Genomic DNA, 18,997 nt, shown 5'->3' with positions numbered 1-18,997 from the left:
ACTCTTTCCTTGCAATGAACCTTGCTTCTCTCCATGAGCTATATGGGTTTTTATCGTATTTGGTTCAGTTTTGTTTATGTTTGGATTCAGTTTTCATTTTCATGGATACAAATCTTTATATAAAAAATGATTTTTTATTTAGCTTTATGTTTGGTCATAGGGTGAAACCTGTAAAAATTAAACTTGTAAAATGGTGAATTAATTTGCAAAATGTGTCATTATGATTAAACCAAAAAAAAATTGTTAATTGATTGTAGAAAAAATCTCGACGATCTTATCAAAAAATAAATTTGTAAATTATAATTATAAATTTTAAAGTTTAAAATAAATTTGTCGAATGACAAATTTAGAAATTAATTTTTTTTTTTTATCATTTTACAAGTATACAAATTTTTATAGGTCATATGTTAGAATCAAAGAATTAACAAGATTAGGTCAAAAATTAAAAGTTAACAAGATTTATTTAGTTGAACTGAAGGGGTACAATATAAAATAAAAATACCTTTTTAATTATTAACCATAGACTCAAAACTTGAAAGCAAAAAAAAAAAAAAAAACCCAAGAACCATATATCATAACACCAAAAAGAGGACTCCGGTATCAAAGATTCCGATATGATGCAGCAGCAGCAGCAAATATATGAAACTCAAAACCAACAGAGAAGGAAGCATATTAGGTTTTCATTTCAATTATTCTTGGGGACCCCAAGCCTCAATCTGAAATCTTCTTCCATGAGAGGAAGCCCTTCCCGGAGCTTCACCTTCGGTTCCCAACCCAACACTTGTTTCGCCTTTGTTATGTCCGGCTTCCTCTGCTTCGGATCGTCCGGCGTGTTCTCCACCGTCTTTATCTCTATGCCCGGATTTATCAGCTGCGTTCCCATTTAAACAACAACAGAAACCACCATTGTTACCGGGACATAGACAAAGAACGAGCAACAACCCTATTTCATTGCCGAGTTCACTCACCTCTTTCACCGTCTCGGCCAGTTCCAGCATGGTGAATTCGCCTGATGAAACCGAAAATATCATCCAACGCGGGTTTAAGTCACGAGATTGGATCCGTGTTTAGATTTTGTCAAGGGGGGAGTGTATGAAATGTGTTTGAAATTCTGACCTGGGTTACCGATGTTGATGGGGCCAGTATCTTCGCCTTCCATGAGACGGACAAGACCATCAACCTTTGGGTTTTTTTCAGACAAAACAGAGCTTTAGTGTATGTATCTCAGACAAAAGGGTTTTAGTTTTGATAGAAGGATGGCAAGCAATGAGAATAAGCATATACCATGTCAGAAACAAAACAGAAACTGCGAGTCTGTGTCCCTGGCTTCTGAACAGTCAAAGGCTCGCCCCTACGTCCAAGAACAAGACAGCGATTAGTTTAAAACCCTTTGGTGTTAAAACAAGAAGAACAAAAAAAGGCCAACTTTGGGGTGAATGAAGTGATGAACTTCACCTGAGCGCTTGAGCAATGAAGTTGCTGACCACACGCCCGTCATCGATGTTCATACGAGGGCCATATGTGTTGAAGATTCTAGCAATGCGGATCTCTGAGACAGAGGAAAACAAGAGATCAATAAGAAATCTTGATGAAATTTACGGAGAATATGACATAACGAGGGGAATATTAGAACGTGACTGACCGATTCCATGCTGCCTGTGGTAATCAAACATCAAGGTCTCAGCCACACGCTTCCCTTCATCGTAGCAGCTTCTAACACCTATGGCATGAATTAACGTTTTTTTGTATCGAGATTACATAATAGGGCAAACCCACGACGGGAAGATATTGGAGTATAAGTGTATGAACATACCAATCGGGTTGACGTTGCCCCAGTAGCTCTCGGGCTGAGGGTGGATGAGAGGATCTCCATACACCTCTGAGGTTGAGGTGAGCAAAATCCTGTTTAGAGAACAGAACTCTCTTTTAAGTCATAGAGCCAAGCAGAAGGCAAAACATGTATCAGGGAACAAAGATTTGAAAGAGTCCTCAGACCTTGCTCCGACACGCTTAGCAAGACCTAGCATGTTCAGTGTTCCAATCACATTTGTCTTGATTGTCTGAAACCGTGACAAGTCATCGGAGTTAGATCAAATCTGAAAACAGATTTCAGACATATCTGACCAGACAATCTAGAGAACATCATCGTCATGTACCTTCACCGGGTTGTACTTGTAGAAGATGGGAGAAGCAGGACATGCAAGGTGGTAAATCTGGTCAACCTCGATCAACAAAGGCTCGGTGACATCTATTAAAGCCGGAAAGAAATCAAACTGACGTAGAGGGAAAACCAGAATGATGGCATACGAGGTAACGAGTAAACAGTTTCAAGGAGCATACCATGTCGAATAAGCTCAAATCTTGGATGGCCAATCCACTTTTTGAGGTTGTCCTTTGATCCAGTGAAATAGTTATCAGCAACAATTACCTGGAAAAAGAAACAAGTTTCCGCCATTAGCAAACACGGAGAATTATTAAAAACATCTCAGACATCTCAATTCATGGCATCTATTGAAGATAAAGACCTCGTTTTTCTCATTCTCCATCAGCTTATCAACCAGGTGAGATCCAATGAATCCAGCTCCTCCAGTAACCAAGATCCTCATATTGGACTGCATGAATAAGAAGAGTGGAATTGCATCAAGGCCAGGTTCCATACATCAGTTTCCTGAATCTCGAATGCCTTCACGGCTTAATAGTCTAAAACACGGACAAATCTGTCTTCCAATTGACTAGCAAGATGTGGATCCAAGTGTAATTTCAAGATCTGATCCTCTATGGTTTAAATGGGTGAATTAGGATATGATGCCATTTCATACGACGTGGTTTGATTTCTGACAGACCCTTCATGTAAGATCATGAAATCCATCAGAACTAAATGCAATGGCACACGGCAAATCTCATTCACGGTTTCATCAAACAAAGAGAACAAAAAATGCCAAATCACACGCGGGAAAGTGAGATCCGAGGCATGAACAGTCACGATCACATATAAATCGCAAAAGGGTATCACCAGAATGGGTAAAAATCTCTAATTTACGTCGAATCTGCACAAAAAAATGAGGAAAATCACCTGAAAGAACTTGGAATTGCGCAGAGGAGAAGGAGTGGGCGGAGGCTTTGTGCTGCTCTGTCCGTTTGTCGCCATTGTTGAGATCTAATCCTGGATTTTCCAAACAGGCATCAATCAATTCAAACTCTAAAAACAATTTTCCAAAAACAAAAACGCGATTATTGTCGGATTAAAGACCAGGAAATGAAGAATGAAAATTTCGATCGGAGGGAAGGGGGGGATAAGGGAATTTACGAGAGAGCAAGAACCTAAGAAGCTCGACAGAACAGACGCTTCAAACCCTAAAGCAAATCTGCTGATCTGATGAGGAGTGGGAGGAGGCAGAGGTTGTGTACTTATACCCGCAAGTGTCGGAACAAACACCTCTATCAAATGCAAATATCGAAAATTCAATTAAATGAGAGAAAAAAAAAATCATAATTTCCTGAATATATATATATATATATACTAACAGAGAGGAGACGTCAAAGACACGAAAAAACGGGAAACCATTTGATGATGATATTAGGTGCTTGATCACGACAACGTTGGATGAGTTTCTTTGTGCACAATTAAGATGTCCAACACAGACCAGACGCAAATCTGACGTGGCCAATTTTTTATAATTATCAAGAAGATTTTTTTCCCTTTTTTTTAATCATTTTATATATTTTTAACTTTTTTTTATCGTCTTGAAATGCATGTTTAGTGCTGGATTACCAAATTATACGCATCTGAAAACATATTGTTTAGATTTTACCAAAAAAAATATTGTTTTTATAGATAGGGGTTTTCTAGAATATGATTGGATATTTTTTCGAAATTTCGGATAAAACAGAAATTATTTAAAGTGATATGCTTAAATATAGATCCATACGGATAAACACTAAACGCAAGTATTAGATAGTATCAGACGAAATCATATAACATTTTTTGTATGCAGATTTCCAGAGTTTTTGAAAGAAAATAATATTTTCCCTTTTAAACAATTTATGTATTAGAAATCGTTAACTCACTTAAACACGAGATTTTTATGAGCTAAATAAATATTAATTAATAGATATCTTGAACTCAAATCAACCCTCAATCCGACACATCGGGCTAGTTAGGTAACAGAACACCTATTTTCCTTTTTTTTTTCATTTTTTTTGTCAAATACCATCGTCAAGCTATTGAACAAATATTATAAATATTTTTTTTTTAATTTCATTAGAAACTCTTCAGGTCGTAAAAGAAAATAAAAAGTAATATTAGAATCAGCATTTTTCAATTTTATAAATTTATTTATGTACATGTAATATACATAATTTCCCAGCTTGTTAGACCTAGTGGATTACTATGCTGCCATATCTGTCTTTTTGGCATATTAGAAGAAAATCTTGCGGGTGTAAGAAAAAGCATCACGCCTGTGTCTAACAAAAGTGCATATACTGTTTGGCATATTTGAACCCAAAATTGGTAATTCGCAGCCAATTTAACCAAAAGAAATACGGGCTTCTCGTTGCCCTTTATAGTTTATACCTCGAAAGCAATGAAATCACTTTGCATCACAAGAAAAATATATGGGAGTAATATTTTATTTGGAACTTGGAAGGAACAAGTGCGTTACTCTCTTGTACGCAAATAATCTCGTGAAAAATGATGATACTGAAACAGAGACGAACAAATTACGTGACCAAACAAATCGTCCCGCCACTTGTCCAACTTACCACACTATACATCAATGGACCACAAATCTCTTACCTTACAAACTCGCTTGAAGACGAGATTATTACAAGTAACCGCAAACGCAGCCGCAAACGCAATCGCAGCGTGACGGAAACAAGAGCGGTGCCAATATCATATAGATATATACACACAATCTATCCTCGTGAATGCAATGCAACAAAAGTCGTTTATTATTCAGACTATTGTTCTACATACCGTACGTGATGATCTGACAATTAGATCGGGGGCGAGCACATTTTTTAGAATACTACCAACGATATCCATGACGAGATGATATACATGTTCATATAATAATGTACACAGACAGAACAGAAGGATGATGATGATCATGAAGGTGTTATTACCTCATGATGGAAGCTCAAAATGGACGGGTCTCGGGGTCGATAATTCCAGCAATGAGTGCGCCAAAGAGCCATAACATGAGCAGCAACATTACTGCTGTTCTCAGAACCTGGTTACATATGTTCATGTCTGGACCGTCCTCCACTGCTAAATCCGGTATCTCGAGATTGTAATTGCTGCTCCTCCATTCCCCGGCCTCGATTCTTCCTGCTTCTCTCTTGCTTCTCCCGTCTGAATCCGAGTTTTGATTGCGGGGATTTGAACATCTCTTGCAGTTGCAGTCGCCTCCGAGGTATGAAGGAAGTGTCTGGATATACTCGCAGAGGATTCTCTGGAACATTTCTCCCTCGATTCTCAACTTCTTTCGTGTGTTTGGTCTGAGAATCTGAGAAGCAATAACAGAAAGTTTCAAATATCCGACAGTCAACCCCTTGTAGATACTATATATTTTGGAAGAAAAAAAATCGAAACTTCAGGTTTAAACTCGGGTTTGGTTACCCACAGATACTCAAAAGTTATCACGAGTATATGACCTTTGGTACCTGATCAAAACGGATACAAGATCAGACAATACCTTGTGAGACCCGAGGACCAAGATGTTCGAATTTGGATTCGAATAACCCAAAAATCTCGGATATCCTACCCTAGATTTCAACACGATGACTAAGAAAACCTATTATAGCTAAGCTGGGCTTGAAACTTTACTTGGGTGAAAGTCTGAGTGATGACGCGGACAACAGGAGGAAGGCGTATGACAAATAAGCAGCCGAGGCGATTGGGGAAATGGTCTTGGAGAAGAGAAGAACATGTTCTCATCATTTGCATTGGAATCCTCAGAGGAGATAATCCTTCACAATCCACCAAAACCATAAGCTCCGGATTTTCAGGCTTTATCAGATGCAGAACACCATGCTCTACCTGAGATACTGAAACACATAAAACTCTATTAAAATCCATACCTTTTACTATCAAATAAAAGATTAAAGAACCTGGTGGGTATTGTACGTACTGATTGCCTGAGAGAAACGAGGTCTTTCATGAGACGGTAGCTTTAAGCAAGCAAGCCCAAGACGGACTATGAGGCATGGCCGGTTGCTCCGATCATATCCATGCCAAAAGACTAAACTTGACCATGCTTCAAGTTCTTCTTCAGAAAGGATTCTGTATGTCTCCCTCCAACGGATTGTCTTTTTTATTGAAGATACTAAACAAGCAAAGTCTCCATTTGAGACTCTATAGAATTTGTGAAGCTCGTTCTCGTCAAGTCTGCAATTAATCTGGAAGGTTATGATTTGAAGCATGGAATCAAGGAAATAACCAGTTCTTCATACGACTACAAATTCTCAGCACCTTTCTGGTAAGCTTATTTGCTGCTTTTCCAATTCTTCATAGAGTCGTTTTAACCAGTCTTCTGATATCACTGGTTGTAGAGATTCATCTTCGATCCTGCAATTACCTAAACATATTAAGATATCTAATAGAAAGTACACTCAAAATATGTTGCACAGTAAGAATATGTATGTAGCTTCAAAAGCACCAATGAATTCGCATCACATCGGAGTTCTTCAACTTAAAGTTGTACAGTCATCTCACATGTAATAAAAGTAAGGAAAATAACCCACCGGGGATAGAAGAAAACAAAAGGCATTACAGTACAATATCAAAGAAAGTATTTGGCATTCCATACCTTGTATCTGACGGAGACTGTGAGGTGTTTGGAGCAGAATGTGACTCTGGATACGTATGAGAAGGAGTGATACTATCTGAAGCTTCACTCTTTCTCTCAGACTGCTCAGTGAAAGCTTCTGCAATTGTTAGGACTAATAATGGTCTGGAGAGTGTCTGCAGAGATGATTGCAAGTGTTATACGAATGTTATAACAACCATACGCATTGCAAGTGCCCAAGTTTCTCGCATGAGTAAACCTGCATGATCCATCAACATTTACGAAGAAAGAGTGAATGCCACGAAAGATCATGAAAGCATACCTGCATCGCATTGATCAACCCCTTGAAGGGAGCCCATCTCTGAATCCACTTAAGAGGAGGATAGCATAGGCATTGCAGTGCCTGAATACTGTTCCAAATAAATGGACATTTGGCCCTCGAAATTCTTCGAACGGCTTCCAAAGCAGCAATTTTGAGCAAAAACACGGCAGCATTCCATGCAATGCCGTTGCCAACTTTTCCACCATTCACTGACAAAATTTGCTTGTAAATCGTCTGCTGAAAAGCTCTCGGAATAGCAGCGACTAAGTTTTTCTTCGGAAGCTCCTTCCGGGAGGAAACACCAGCTGCTACAGAGTTTCTACTTCTAGCAGAATTGTGCAACGGATCTCCCATTGAAGCGATTCGAGGCGTCTGTGATGAGTAATACTACCACTAACAGATTTCACATGAAGAATTTGATACAAGAGGATTACGGACGACCAAATCGGAAACACGATCTCATGTCGAACAACAACAATGAACAATCTGCAAACAGAATTACAATCAAATGTTCACTACTCGGCTAGGATAAGGAATGATACTCAGGCATAAGTTGCACAAGGAAAACGCATTGCCATAATCCAATACCTACTTCATCCAAACCAAAATATCAGACAGGGAATCGCACTCGCCCGGATAAAATATCTCATGCCTTATAATCAATCCCCAAAAAACGAAATGGACGGCAACAAAATTAAACAAAAGCCAACCGAAAATCTCCTTCAATACCAGAAAAAGCTCTCCCGATCCGTTTCTTCCCCCGCGAACAGATCGGAGAACAGATCAGATGATTTGTCGGAGCAGTGTAAAGGTCGGAAACCGATACGTAAATCGAATTTCCGATCGAGAGACCCAATCTTCCATGAAGTTTTTGTCCAGAAGGGTTACGAAATTTCGAAACAGAAATGGAAACAAGAACACGGAGCGGGACCCAACACGCAACATTTGGTGCGACACGCGTACGATCCTGAATCGCTGATAAAGACTGATGTTAAATCAACGGTCCAGGATTGACACCTTCCACTGACCCACAGAGGAAGCGAAAATCGTGTTGTTTATCGTATAGATAGCAGCGCCGTTCGCCGTTTCTAAATGAATATTCCGGCGTGATTTTTTACGAGAACCGGCTCACCCGGCGCGCGATCGAGAAACGCCTATTACGTTGACAATGAGGCCCCCAACAAGGGCCCAGGAGAAAATATTTGGTATTGCCCAAGGAACTGAGACGACGCACAGTTCAAGAGTCTACAGCTGAAACGGCAGTAAACAACATAAATCACATGAACAAAAAACAATTCCTTGATGAGAATCATGAGATGGTTCTTGAGAAAAAACAAAGCTTTTCACCCAGGAAGCCGCTTATGACAACATCTCTGAAGTTTGGTTTCTAAAGAACAACATTTGTACACCACACTGGTATTGGGATGGGATTGCTGTGTTTTGGAATGATGATGGACTGTTTGAAGGGGGTTTATTTTCATACAGGACAAATGAACTTGGAACTCCCGAGAACTTGGAACCCGGAAGTGAAGAAGCCTCGGTGATCATAGCATTTCTTGAGATTTTCTGATACATCGTCTGATTTTCTTCTTGAACTCGTCTCTCTGGTCTCTCCATTCTATCTGCAAAGTCAAAGGAAGAAGAAGAAGAAGACCGACCCATTAACGAGCAAGTTCAACTGATGGCAGAAACATACTGGAAATTTATGGCAACTGTATTCACATTCAGAGGCAGTTAAAACTGATAAGATCAAGGGATAAAGATTAAAGAGAATTCCATAGAGCTAATGAATACTCACAGCAGCTTCAAGGTTTGCCGGAGATTCATCGTTAGGACTGGAGAGCATTGATATGATGCTTAGGACAATACTCTCAACCTGAAACAGCACAGTTTCATGTTGTGAACATGAGCAAAAACGAAACAATGTAACCCTTGATATGTAGAGTGCTCGTAGAGTAAATAAATCTGAATTCAGAAAAACATATAATGATTAATCAAGTCCTATGTTTCTATATGATGAAAAGCCAAGAGATTCACCGAGAGAATATCCCGTTATTAGCGGTCACATACCGTGTGGACAGGCATCCATCGCTCGCCTGCAAGCTCGTATCCGCTTGGATCCTCACCGGGAGGATTGAGAATAGATATGCAAACAAGCCCATCTGTGTAAACTGCACGAATGAAGGAAACATTTTCAAAACCTTGGCAATTCAAAAAAAGAAAACACAAAGGAGAGCATTTTCTAGTTGTATTCCTATCCAAGGTCCAAGAGAATGGACAAACCATTAGGATGCCAAATCTCCGAGGTAAACCTCATGGTCGGCGGGTAAATGGGGTAGTTTTGCGGGAAGGTCATTATGGCACTGAAGAATCCCCCTTCACTGAGTTTCGGAAATGATAACACTATTAGTGATGAACAAAAACATCAAGATTATGCCGACTGCACGTGGAGGCATAGCCAAGTGGATATGAATATCTAAGTGAGCACATAACTGGAGAAAAGATACATAACCTATAGAGAAACACAAGGTCACAAGCCAAGAATCTGGTGAAACAAGAAATTCTATAACCACACAACCCTACTCATCGAATCTCATTAACATCAGAAATGGGATAACTTGGCATCATCATCATTCATTGAGCCAAATGCTCTCGTTCGGCAAATCAACGGAATTTCGGCGGAAAATCACCATATCCAACTCATCCAACATGAATCATCTAATTCGGAGGAAATCAAGGACATCTGGGATCAACGAGAATCAGGGGAACATACTAGAGTGTGTCAGGAGGTCCGATAATCTTGACGCTCCACTCGAATATATTGTTCTCGTCAACCAACCCAGCAGAAAACCCCTCAACCGGATTCTTACAAAGATCTGAAACAAGACCCAGAGACGACAAAATCCAATCAAAACTCGAAAAGCCCATCTCCAAAGAACATGAACCGAACAGATTTGTCGCAAGAAATGAGGGTTTTGTGTACCTTTGAGCTGCTTCTGAAGAAGAAGGCTCGCTTGGGAAGCCATGGCGGATGATGAGGAATTCTGCTGAAGCTTCCAGTGATCTCAGAGAGAGAGAGAGAGAGAAGGAGAGAAGGAAACAGAGAGGACGATAATGGAGGTTATATAGATAGAGGGTTCTGAAGATCGGAGTGGGTTTTCGGGTATCAGGGTGGATCATCAAGAATCAAGATCAAGGGAACACATGGAAAGCTCCGATCTACTACGGACGTGTCCTAGCTGCTTTACTACTCCCACCAATAGCGTCTCGAGCCGTCGGCCTAACTCAGCCGACCGAACTAATCCGACTAACGTCTCTCTATCTCTATACAACTTGCTTAAACCCTTGTTGAAATGACTATTCTACCCCTAAATCTAATGAGAAAACGATGCCATTTTTTTCATCTCCCCGAAACCTTTGAGACCTTCTACCTCGCGTCGAGGCTTCCCATGTTCGTGGGTTCGATGCATTACAGTTACGGGGCCGATCGCTTCACAGCATCGGCTAGTGACACGTGGAGCGGTTGCGGCCCATTATTGCATTTCCAGAAAGCCCAAAATGAAAGAGTATGGGCTTACATAGGCCCAAATATATACGATAAAGATATGGTTTAGGCACTGGATCAAACACGTACGGAAATGTGGGATGGATATACATACAATGCATGGTCATAGAACAGATCCATAAGATAGATTCATGCTATTGACACATTTTTTTAAAAATTTTTTATTTTCCTTTTTATAACTCTGCACTCTCTCTTTTTTCATGAAAAATTCGGAATTTCCACTTTCTCAACCTTTTTTATTTTTTGGCATCTAATTTTAAATACTTTTTTCTGGGAAAAAAAACTTTTTTCTTTATTACAAGCTAAGAATAATATTTATCCTTTGAAGGCGTGTAAGGTAAAAAGGTCACAACACCAAAGCCCTAGATTCCGGTTTGTGTGTCTTCCAAACAATATATGAATACATGGGCATTTGTAGATATATGTATAGAACATCTTCAATAATTGTGTAAAATTTAAATTATCATGAAAATAGTAAATTTTACCTGTAAACTGATTACGAGACATCAATCAATACTCATAGGGTATAACGTGGGTTTTTTTTTTAACGTTGCTACTGTAAATATAGTAATTATTATCTTGTAACTTGAAAAAAAAAAAACTGCTTGGGTTAAGATTAAAATCCAAATTCTGGATACGGCTAGATTCAAATTAAGGAGCGAAATTTAAAATTTTTTTATTACCAAAATATTGGATGCACCTTACATTATTTTCAAAACAATTTTCTTAGAAAGGCATATTTAATTCCACGTCATCAATCAGCCACCATCTCTCGTATTTAAAATCCATGTTGAAAGGTACTATTAATCCGATTCACTTAAAAAGGCATTAACTGATAAAATTGCTTGCGAACACAAACTAAATAAACACAAATTAAAATCACAAAACTAAATAAAAAAAAATTAAAATGCAGAAATGGGTTTGCCCAATTTTATGTTTTTTTTTTTTCAAATATACTCCAATTTTCAAAATGTAAAGTAGGAAATATAAAAAACCGTTGGCCCTCTTGTGCCAATATTTGAAGGAATCTTCAACTTGTGAACCTAAATTGCAGTGAAAGAGAAGTTTATCTCTCCACAACAAGAAGAGAGAGAGAAAAAATTCAAAAAAAAGACAAGTTTCTTTCTTTTTGTCTCTTCCCTACTCCCATCTAAGGCAAATTTCCATCTTTTCTCCACAAGCGGTTTTGAAATTGCTTGTCAAAATCCCCCTTTTTCAAAAAAAAAAAATTTACATATCGGGTTCTCTCAAGCATTCAAAAGGGTATCCAAATCCTGCGTCTTTTCTGCGATTTCACGAGGGGTTTCATAATTTGGGTGAATTAGGGTTATGTGTTCATGTGATGTGAGGGAGAGGAATCTGGAGAAAGATGAAGACTGTTAGTGAGTTAGGTATTGGGTTGAGCTTGGTGTTTGGTTGCCTTCTATTAGCACTTGTTGCAGAGGTCTACTACCTTTTCAGATGGAAGAAGAACAAGAAGAGCAAGAGAATCATGAGCCAAGAGAGTGAAGAAGAGAAAGAAGAAGAGCACAACAATGGATACGCAAAGGATCTCATTCAGCTGTTCTGCTTCAAAAAGCCGCAGTCTTTACACCCCAACAATGGCGGCGGAGGAGAAACAGTGGGAAACCCGGATGGGGATTTCAGCGAAACACAGGATTTAGAGCTTGGACTGATGAAACACTTGGGTGGAGACGCAGGGTTTGAGGCAGAATTCATGAAGCTTCACAACCAGAGGTTCCTTTTCACGATCAAAGAAGAGACCAAGGAAGATATGGAGTCTGCTGACGGAAAATCAAGGAAAGGGTCAAGGTCAAGAACTAGGAGCCTGAGCGATCTTCCCTTGGGAGTAAGCGAATGTAATACGCCTCGATTCTTCACCCCTTTGGCATCTCCGACAATGAAGTCATCCCCCTCGCCTTTGGAGTCATACCCAAACCATGGATTCAACCCTCTCTTTGAATCAGAAGGCGAGCTCGAGTTCAACAGGTTCTTCAGGCCATCGTCCTCACCTCCACCGAAATTCAAGTTCTTGAGAGATGCGGAGGAGAAGCTGAGGAGGAGATTGATGGAGGAAGCAAAAGAGGAGATTGGTGGGTCAGTCTCAGCATCTCCAAAACCAGAGTCTCTGATTGTGACAGAGGGCTCTTTCCTCAAATTCATGAACTCTGCTATGAACAGGGAAGAACAGAATCTCCAAGAATCTCATGAAACAACGTCATCATCTTCTTTACAGGTACAAATCTTAGAACACTAGAACGGAAGACCACTGGTCGTTCAGTTTACATTTCTTCTTCTTCTTCTTCTTTTCGGCTTTTTTCTCAAAGAATCTCAACTAATGAGAAGGGTTTGTCTAAATTCTTTTTATTTCTCATGCTTGTTCATTGAGAATGATTTCCTTTCTTTATTAATCTAGAAAGCTGCAGAATCTCACCGTAATTACTTCATACATATATATACATATATATATGTATGAGTCCGAGGATGTAAAAACATGGATGGAAAAAAATAAACTGGTATATAAAAATTTAACTGAATTTTTTTATTCATTTATATAATTCCTTGTGTATCTCGTTCAACACTTAGTCTCAATATAGACTAACAAGTTTTAAGGGAAAATATTGACACTAGAATTTCATGAAACATTTAATCATGATTATAATCTTTTAGCGCACCATAAGCGTAATTAAATAGTGCTTAAAGCCAAATCACGCGCAAATTATGGCACATCAGAGAGGAGATTAGGAAACGCATAGTGCGCACTTTAAGGTGGGTTTAGTTGTTAATTACCGTGTTTTCGTTTTCCAAGGCATGTGGCGTAGGAGTTGTAAAAGCACACAACTTTCTTAGGTTTTCAAAATCAAAATCGTTGAATTCATTAATTTAATTTAGCGACTTAATTTCCAAAAATATCGTGTTAGACCGTTTTTTTCTTTTTTAAAAATGCATGTAATTCTTTTAAAATAAAATTATTGTTCATTTTTTTTAAAAAAAAAAAACTATATGGCTGCTACACTGCTGTTAGCATGAGAAAAAAAAATTAAAATGCCAAAGATTTTTGGCAAACTTTTTTCCCTATAGAGTAATGATTCTGATATTGTTATAACAAGCACATCCGTGTAATTTGAATATCTGAATTTTGTATATATATATATATTTTGGATTGGATAAGATAATGATTTTGTGAGCTCTCTAATTGTTGTTTGCCCTAAGCAACAAGAAAATTGAAGAAATCACGCGATAACGCCGAAAGCTTTGGTGCTCATGTCACTTTTCACCCTTTTCCTTTTGATGCCTGTTTTCCTACCCTCCTCGCTAACTTTACAAACGATGCACACACACATATAGTATAATAGCACCATCCTCATGCATACGTATATATACACGTACAAATACGCGTATATGTATGCGTATGTGTTTTGAGATACGTAGTAGAAGAAAACGTATATGTAGGTGTAGGTGGTGGAGGATAGGGTGTGTAAGGTGGGAACATGGCGGCACGTGAAAGGACCAAACTCAAATGGGGACACGAGCGGGGTCCTGAACAGACACATCGACATCGTGGGCCCTACCCCTCGTTTTTTTTTATCATAATAAAAATATCTCGCTGGAGCCGAACTTTCACGAGATTATCATAACGACAACAATAATAATAATAATACGTCTCATGTTATAAAAAAAAAAGTTATTATCTTTCTACAATTAAAAATAATAATGTCATGGGAGTGATGATATACAAATCAATCGTGTAACGATACCGGCCATTTTTATTTATATTTTATAAAAAAAAAATCGATACAGAAAGGGCAACGGCTCTTACCAATCTTGTTCATGTGTAAGTAAAGGTTACCGATGCGACATGTTTTGCTGGTAAACAATCTTATCAATATGTTCCAAAGTATATATTTCAAATAAAAATATATTAATATTTAAATATAGAATAGGGTGCGTGGGGGTCCATGATAATCGGTCCATTTTTGTAACGAAGTGGTGCGTCTGTTTGTTTCATCGTCGTTATCGATACGCACTCTCACATTTAAATACGTGGATGCATGCATATATGTATGACGTATGCGTCATGTAATACATACATGCATAACGTCGATTGCGGCTTTTGTAAGGCTCTCCTGTTCGTATCTGCCAAAAAAACACGGCCCAAACCTTTATTTAGAAAATGCTGAAAACTTAAGGTTGCGATTTTTTTTAAAAAAAATATAAAATTAATTGATGACTGTATAATTTGTTAATCTTTTTTCAGCCTAATTATTCATGATAGATAACAGAGGCTGAATTTCCATGACAACTTTTGTTATCCCCATTCCATATATTATGTAAATTTGGGTTTCACTTTTAAAATCCATATTAATTCAGATACGGCTAAAATTTACTTATAAACAAACACACATTTCAAATTCTATCCTGTTTTCTTTCTTTTTTTTTTCTTTTTTTTTGGTTTTGTATATTTTTTTTTCATTTTTTGATATCCAAACGAGATAATATAGCGGCCTGAAGTTTAAATGTCATAGTTTTTTTGCAATTATTATTTGTGAAGTCATTTTTACTCAATGTGATCGAATATTGAGATATTATATTGTTTTTATACCAAAGTTTTAAATATTGAAAGGACCACGGACGTGGAAGTCCATGTGTGGTAAACAAACATACATTATATTTCTAAAACAAGCACAAACTTTGTACAAGAAAGAAATGGGATATTCTTAAGGAGCAATCGATTTTCAGTTACTCTCATAAAATGGAGAAAAAAAAGAATCGTTTTTGACACTTTATATATTATATATTTTAGTTTCATATTTTGAGTTTTATATATATATATATGGATGGATCATTTTATTATTCAAATATCCAAAATAGCCCGAAACCGAAACCCAACCCAATGAGAAGACGAGATCACCCTGTAACAGTTAAAGCTGTGGAGGACGAAACCCTGATTGGTCGTATTAAATTGGTTTCGTCATTTCGGATTCGGTTATTTCAATTTTTAAAAAAAATACAACTATTCAATTTATATATTAATTTTGGTTCGATTTGATTTGATTGTAGGTTCTTTTTTTATGGATAGAAACTCGTTTTTCAATTAAATTTTCTATTATTTTTTTAAATAGCCTAAAAATCACAAAATTAAAAAAAATTATATAAAATTAATGGATTTTATAATTTCTATATAAAAATATGAATTTTATTAATCTTATCATATTTTCTTAAATTCATAAGTTAATGATTTTATATAAAAGCTAAAAAAATAAGTGGGAATATGGTAAGATTTATAAAGTTTATAATTTTATATAAAAATTACAGAGTTCAAGATTTTAAATAAGACTTTTTTTTAAAAAGTTTGTAATTTTTTAGGCTATTGTTCTTTTTTTTATATTCTATTCTGTTTAAATCGAGTTGTTTATTCGATTATTAACAAAATTAATTGTGACACGTATGGTTCCGCTGCTCTTCAAATTTCTTAATAAAATCTCCTGCTCCATTCCTCGCAAATTGTTTGGGCCTCTATAAGTGGGCCGGGCCTTAACTAATATTGCCCTGACATGTTTCATCACGCGCTGGCATCAAATTTTATTATTTATATCCCGTAAGCTAATTACATCATAACAATAAATTAATAATGTTTTTTTTTGGTAAAAGATAAATTAATAATGCTTGATCCGAGTCAGATTTTTTTTAAAAAATTTGGTTTATTTTTACTATATCCCAGTCGTATTAATCTGGATTATGACAATTGTGGATTTGGTCTATCTGGTTTTGTATATGTTACGATATATCACATTGTTTATAAAATAAACAACATATATTATATAAGATCTCTGTAGGTATACAATTAGTCTCTGTAAAACCTGTAATTTCTTATCAACATGCAGTGATTACAAAACCTATATATTAATATCGTAATTAACTAAAAACGTTTGACAAAATGAGAACAATTATATGAGACAAATTGATCATGTTTTATTTTGTTGGAAAAACTTTATCCATGTAAATAATGGGTTTTATATATATATATATATCGCCATTATATAGATGAACCAATACACTTTTTACGTAAAATGTATATATATGTAATGTTATATATATCATCTCTTTTATAAACCAATACATATTTTGTGTAAATTGCATATATATATATGCACACATATATATACACACAGTTCTACCTTTTAAGGATATAGAATAGAGTATGAAAAAGGTTTGATTTCCTCGAAGGAGAATATTCTCCATAGATAAGTGTGTTGGGTGTTTGCTTTTGTTGGGGGCAAAGAAAAACAGAGAATTAAATTCCAAACCTCAAGACAAGAAAGTCAACTTCTTGATGGAGATTGATTAACCAAAATCTATCATGCTTCTTTTGAATCCTTCTCCTAATCTATAGCCGTGATCTAGGGAAAAAAATCTTATATATTAATGCATTTACATATATATATATATATATATATATATATTGACTTTGAATATATTCCATGACTTTAGTTATTTTTATAGCTTCATTGATTAATACTTGCACATTTGAGTCAAGATTGAAAATAGAGAAAACACAAATTTATAGGCACTAAATATTTCGGTTTATTTTTATTTACATTTTTTTATTATGACAGATTTTGGTTTGATTCCGATATTTGTTAAGATTTGGAATGCAAATTAAAAAATATATGAATTTATTTTATTTTTCAGTTAGTTTCGTATTCAATTTAAATTCGTTGACTTTATTAAAAAAAATCACTTTTTAGATAGGATATGTTTTGTGATAATATGTTATTCATTTCCGTTGAATTCGGATTTATGTACCAACCAAAACGTCCGCCCTATTTGAAGTTTTTAAAACTGTCAAAGCTGTAGTATATATGTAAACTCTAACATGGAAGTATATGGATATATATTAACGTTAATATCCGTACGGTAAATATAACCACGATTCTAATCTATGAAATCAGCTCCTGAGATTATAACTCAAATTCACTAAAAAGAATGAGATCGTATTTTGACTGAAATCTAAAAAAAATGTCGAATTTTGACAAAACATATGTAATCTATGCGCTCGTACCTATGTTGCAAGGATCAGACAGGAAAAAATAATTCAGAATAAAAGCCATTTGCTGCAATGATCGCATATATATCCATGTATACGGTGAAACACGTATACATGCATCACCATATACATGTATACATATATATATCAATATATATATGTGTGTGCGCGCGCGTGCGTATGTATACGTATATATATAAAACTCAAGAACTAGCTTTTCTGATCTTTTTGCCGAAATCTTCAAGAACAGACGGAGGAAACATAGATTCGACTTCTCGAGAAACATCGAGAAGACCAAGAGAGCTTCGAAACCACATCGCTCTCCGCTTTGTCGCCGGAGCTGTTTTAGGCTTTCTCGGCGGCGGCGGCGGACGATAAAGGCTAGCGTTCCTCACTTCCACGTCATCCACTTCTGAGTCTCTTCTTCGACGACAAACGAGTATACTCTTCGGGGTCTCGAACCCTTCGCCGGAATATTCTCCCGTCGCCGGCGTCGTCGATACTACGCACTTGTCCGGAATCTGCAAAGGAGCAACCCCACATTCATCCCGTTTCCTTTTTCTTCTCGCTCGATCCACGAACTCTTCGTGTTCTTGCACTTGTCCGAGCCGTTCTTGTTCTTGTCGTTGGCTTTGAAATGTTTTCGAGGGATTTGCTGATACAATTTGATCACGTGGGGATGAATCTGGATCCTGGGTTTCCGAAAGTGTCGTTGAACTTTCTGACTTCATGACTGCGAAATCTTCCTTGGGCAATAAAATCTCAGTGTTTGACATCTTAATTAGAAACAGAAGAAAAATAAAGAAAAATCGGAATAGGGAAGAAATAGAAAAACAAATGACGATCCCAGGAACAGACCACTGAAGACGCCAATATTTATATATATATATATGTGTGTGTGTGTGTGTGTGTGTGTGTGAGAGAGAGAGAGAGAGAGAGAGAGAGAGAGAGAGAGAGAGAGAGAATATCCGTATATATAATATATTATATATATTAGTCGCGTATCTATATATGTGATATAACGATGAATGTATAGATCGCTCTGCATGCGCCCAATAACGCCAACGACAAATATAAGAAGCAAACAAAGGCTGACATATTTAAAAATGTGTATATATATATGCTTACTTTTCTATGTATCTGAAAAAACAGGATGCGATATTTTATACATAAGATTTTTAATATATATGATACCAAAATAAACTTAAAAAATTGCCCTTCGGGGCCAGGTCAGGTGGTAAGGGAGCATGGTGAGCAATCCTGAGGTGGAGGGA

At 36.9% G+C, this 18,997-nt stretch overlaps 5 protein-coding genes across 7 annotated transcripts; 1 reads left to right on the top strand and 4 right to left on the bottom strand.

Moving 5' to 3' along the window:
- Positions 1-488: 488 nt before the first annotated feature.
- LOC104799450 (UDP-glucuronic acid decarboxylase 5) lies at positions 489-3,430 on the bottom strand. 2 transcript variants are annotated; one of them, XM_010521984.1, is made up of 13 exons: positions 3,322-3,430; positions 3,074-3,163; positions 2,526-2,612; positions 2,341-2,428; positions 2,157-2,248; positions 1,996-2,060; positions 1,814-1,902; positions 1,643-1,720; positions 1,456-1,549; positions 1,285-1,351; positions 1,117-1,180; positions 969-1,009; positions 489-871 (listed from the first exon to the last, which is right to left on the bottom strand). In XM_010521984.1, exons 2-13 carry the CDS (start codon positions 3,146-3,148, stop codon positions 686-688), a joined length of 1,026 nt encoding a protein of 341 aa, XP_010520286.1. In that variant the 5' UTR covers positions 3,149-3,163; positions 3,322-3,430; the 3' UTR covers positions 489-685. The 2 variants fall into 2 exon arrangements, with proteins under 2 accessions (XP_010520286.1, XP_010520284.1); XM_010521982.2 differs by having other exon boundaries at positions 3,308-3,429.
- A 1,435-nt stretch (positions 3,431-4,865) lies between these two features.
- LOC104799449 (SEC14 cytosolic factor) lies at positions 4,866-8,018 on the bottom strand. Of its 2 annotated transcripts, none has more exons than XM_010521981.2 (7): positions 7,703-8,018; positions 7,111-7,596; positions 6,810-6,964; positions 6,473-6,568; positions 6,132-6,388; positions 5,828-6,048; positions 4,866-5,507 (listed from the first exon to the last, which is right to left on the bottom strand). In XM_010521981.2, the coding sequence occupies exons 2-7, from the start codon at positions 7,462-7,464 to the stop codon at positions 5,139-5,141; spliced, it is 1,452 nt and encodes a 483-aa protein (XP_010520283.1). In that variant the 5' UTR covers positions 7,465-7,596; positions 7,703-8,018; the 3' UTR covers positions 4,866-5,138. The 2 variants fall into 2 exon arrangements, with proteins under 2 accessions (XP_010520283.1, XP_010520282.1); XM_010521980.2 differs by having other exon boundaries at positions 7,840-8,013.
- A 366-nt stretch (positions 8,019-8,384) lies between these two features.
- Positions 8,385-10,404, bottom strand: LOC104799447 (ubiquitin-conjugating enzyme E2 7-like). Its single transcript, XM_010521979.1, has 6 exons — positions 10,094-10,404; positions 9,884-9,986; positions 9,394-9,491; positions 9,181-9,281; positions 8,909-8,986; positions 8,385-8,732 (listed from the first exon to the last, which is right to left on the bottom strand). Exons 1-6 carry the CDS (start codon positions 10,134-10,136, stop codon positions 8,655-8,657), a joined length of 501 nt encoding a protein of 166 aa, XP_010520281.1. The 5' UTR covers positions 10,137-10,404; the 3' UTR covers positions 8,385-8,654.
- A 1,318-nt stretch (positions 10,405-11,722) lies between these two features.
- On the top strand, positions 11,723-13,114 carry LOC104799446. Its single transcript, XM_010521978.1, has one exon. The coding sequence runs from the start codon at positions 12,045-12,047 to the stop codon at positions 12,930-12,932; it is 888 nt and encodes a 295-aa protein (XP_010520280.1). The 5' UTR covers positions 11,723-12,044; the 3' UTR covers positions 12,933-13,114.
- Positions 13,115-17,685: 4,571 nt separating this feature from the next.
- LOC104799445 lies at positions 17,686-18,662 on the bottom strand. Its single transcript, XM_010521977.2, has one exon. The coding sequence runs from the start codon at positions 18,497-18,499 to the stop codon at positions 17,927-17,929; it is 573 nt and encodes a 190-aa protein (XP_010520279.1). The 5' UTR covers positions 18,500-18,662; the 3' UTR covers positions 17,686-17,926.
- Between the last annotated feature and the right edge of the window lie 335 nt (positions 18,663-18,997).

The sequence above is a fragment of the Tarenaya hassleriana genome, unplaced genomic scaffold (assembly GCF_000463585.1).
Source record: "Tarenaya hassleriana unplaced genomic scaffold, ASM46358v1 Cleome6, whole genome shotgun sequence".
NCBI lineage: Eukaryota > Viridiplantae > Streptophyta > Magnoliopsida > Brassicales > Cleomaceae > Tarenaya > Tarenaya hassleriana.
The sequence above is the reverse complement of the archived record's forward strand: the minus strand, read 5'-3'. Positions and strand labels throughout refer to the sequence as shown.

Bases quoted from the DNA above. Each gene is read 5' to 3' on its own strand.
- LOC104799447 (XM_010521979.1), bottom strand. From the start codon at position 10,136: ATGGCTTCCCAAGCGAGCCTTCTTCTTCAGAAGCAGCTCAAAG. The intron at 9,492-9,883 runs GTATGTTCCCCT...TCCGAAACTCAG, and splicing joins GGACCTCCTGACACACTCTA to TGAAGGGGGATTCTTCAGTG. The intron at 8,733-8,908 runs GTGAGTATTCAT...TTGACTTTGCAG, and splicing joins CGGCAAACCTTGAAGCTGCT to ATAGAATGGAGAGACCAGAG.
- LOC104799445 (XM_010521977.2), bottom strand. From the start codon at position 18,499: ATGTCAAACACTGAGATTTTATTGCCCAAGGAAGATTTCGCAGTCATG.
- LOC104799449 (XM_010521981.2), bottom strand. From the start codon at position 7,464: ATGGGAGATCCGTTGCACAATTCTGCTAGAAGTAGAAACTCTGTAGCA. The intron at 6,569-6,809 runs GTATGGAATGCC...AGGTAATTGCAG, and splicing joins CAGTCTCCGTCAGATACAAG to GATCGAAGATGAATCTCTAC. The intron at 5,508-5,827 runs GTAAAGTTTCAA...ATTGCTTCTCAG, and splicing joins TCACTCAGACTTTCACCCAA to ATTCTCAGACCAAACACACG.
- LOC104799446 (XM_010521978.1), top strand. From the start codon at position 12,045: ATGAAGACTGTTAGTGAGTTAGGTATTGGGTTGAGCTTGGTGTTTGGT.
- LOC104799450 (XM_010521984.1), bottom strand. From the start codon at position 3,148: ATGGCGACAAACGGACAGAGCAGCACAAAGCCTCCGCCCACTCCTTCT. The intron at 2,249-2,340 runs GTATGCTCCTTG...CGGCTTTAATAG, and splicing joins ATTTGAGCTTATTCGACATG to ATGTCACCGAGCCTTTGTTG. The intron at 1,010-1,116 runs GTCAGAATTTCA...CGGTTTCATCAG, and splicing joins CATCAACATCGGTAACCCAG to GCGAATTCACCATGCTGGAA.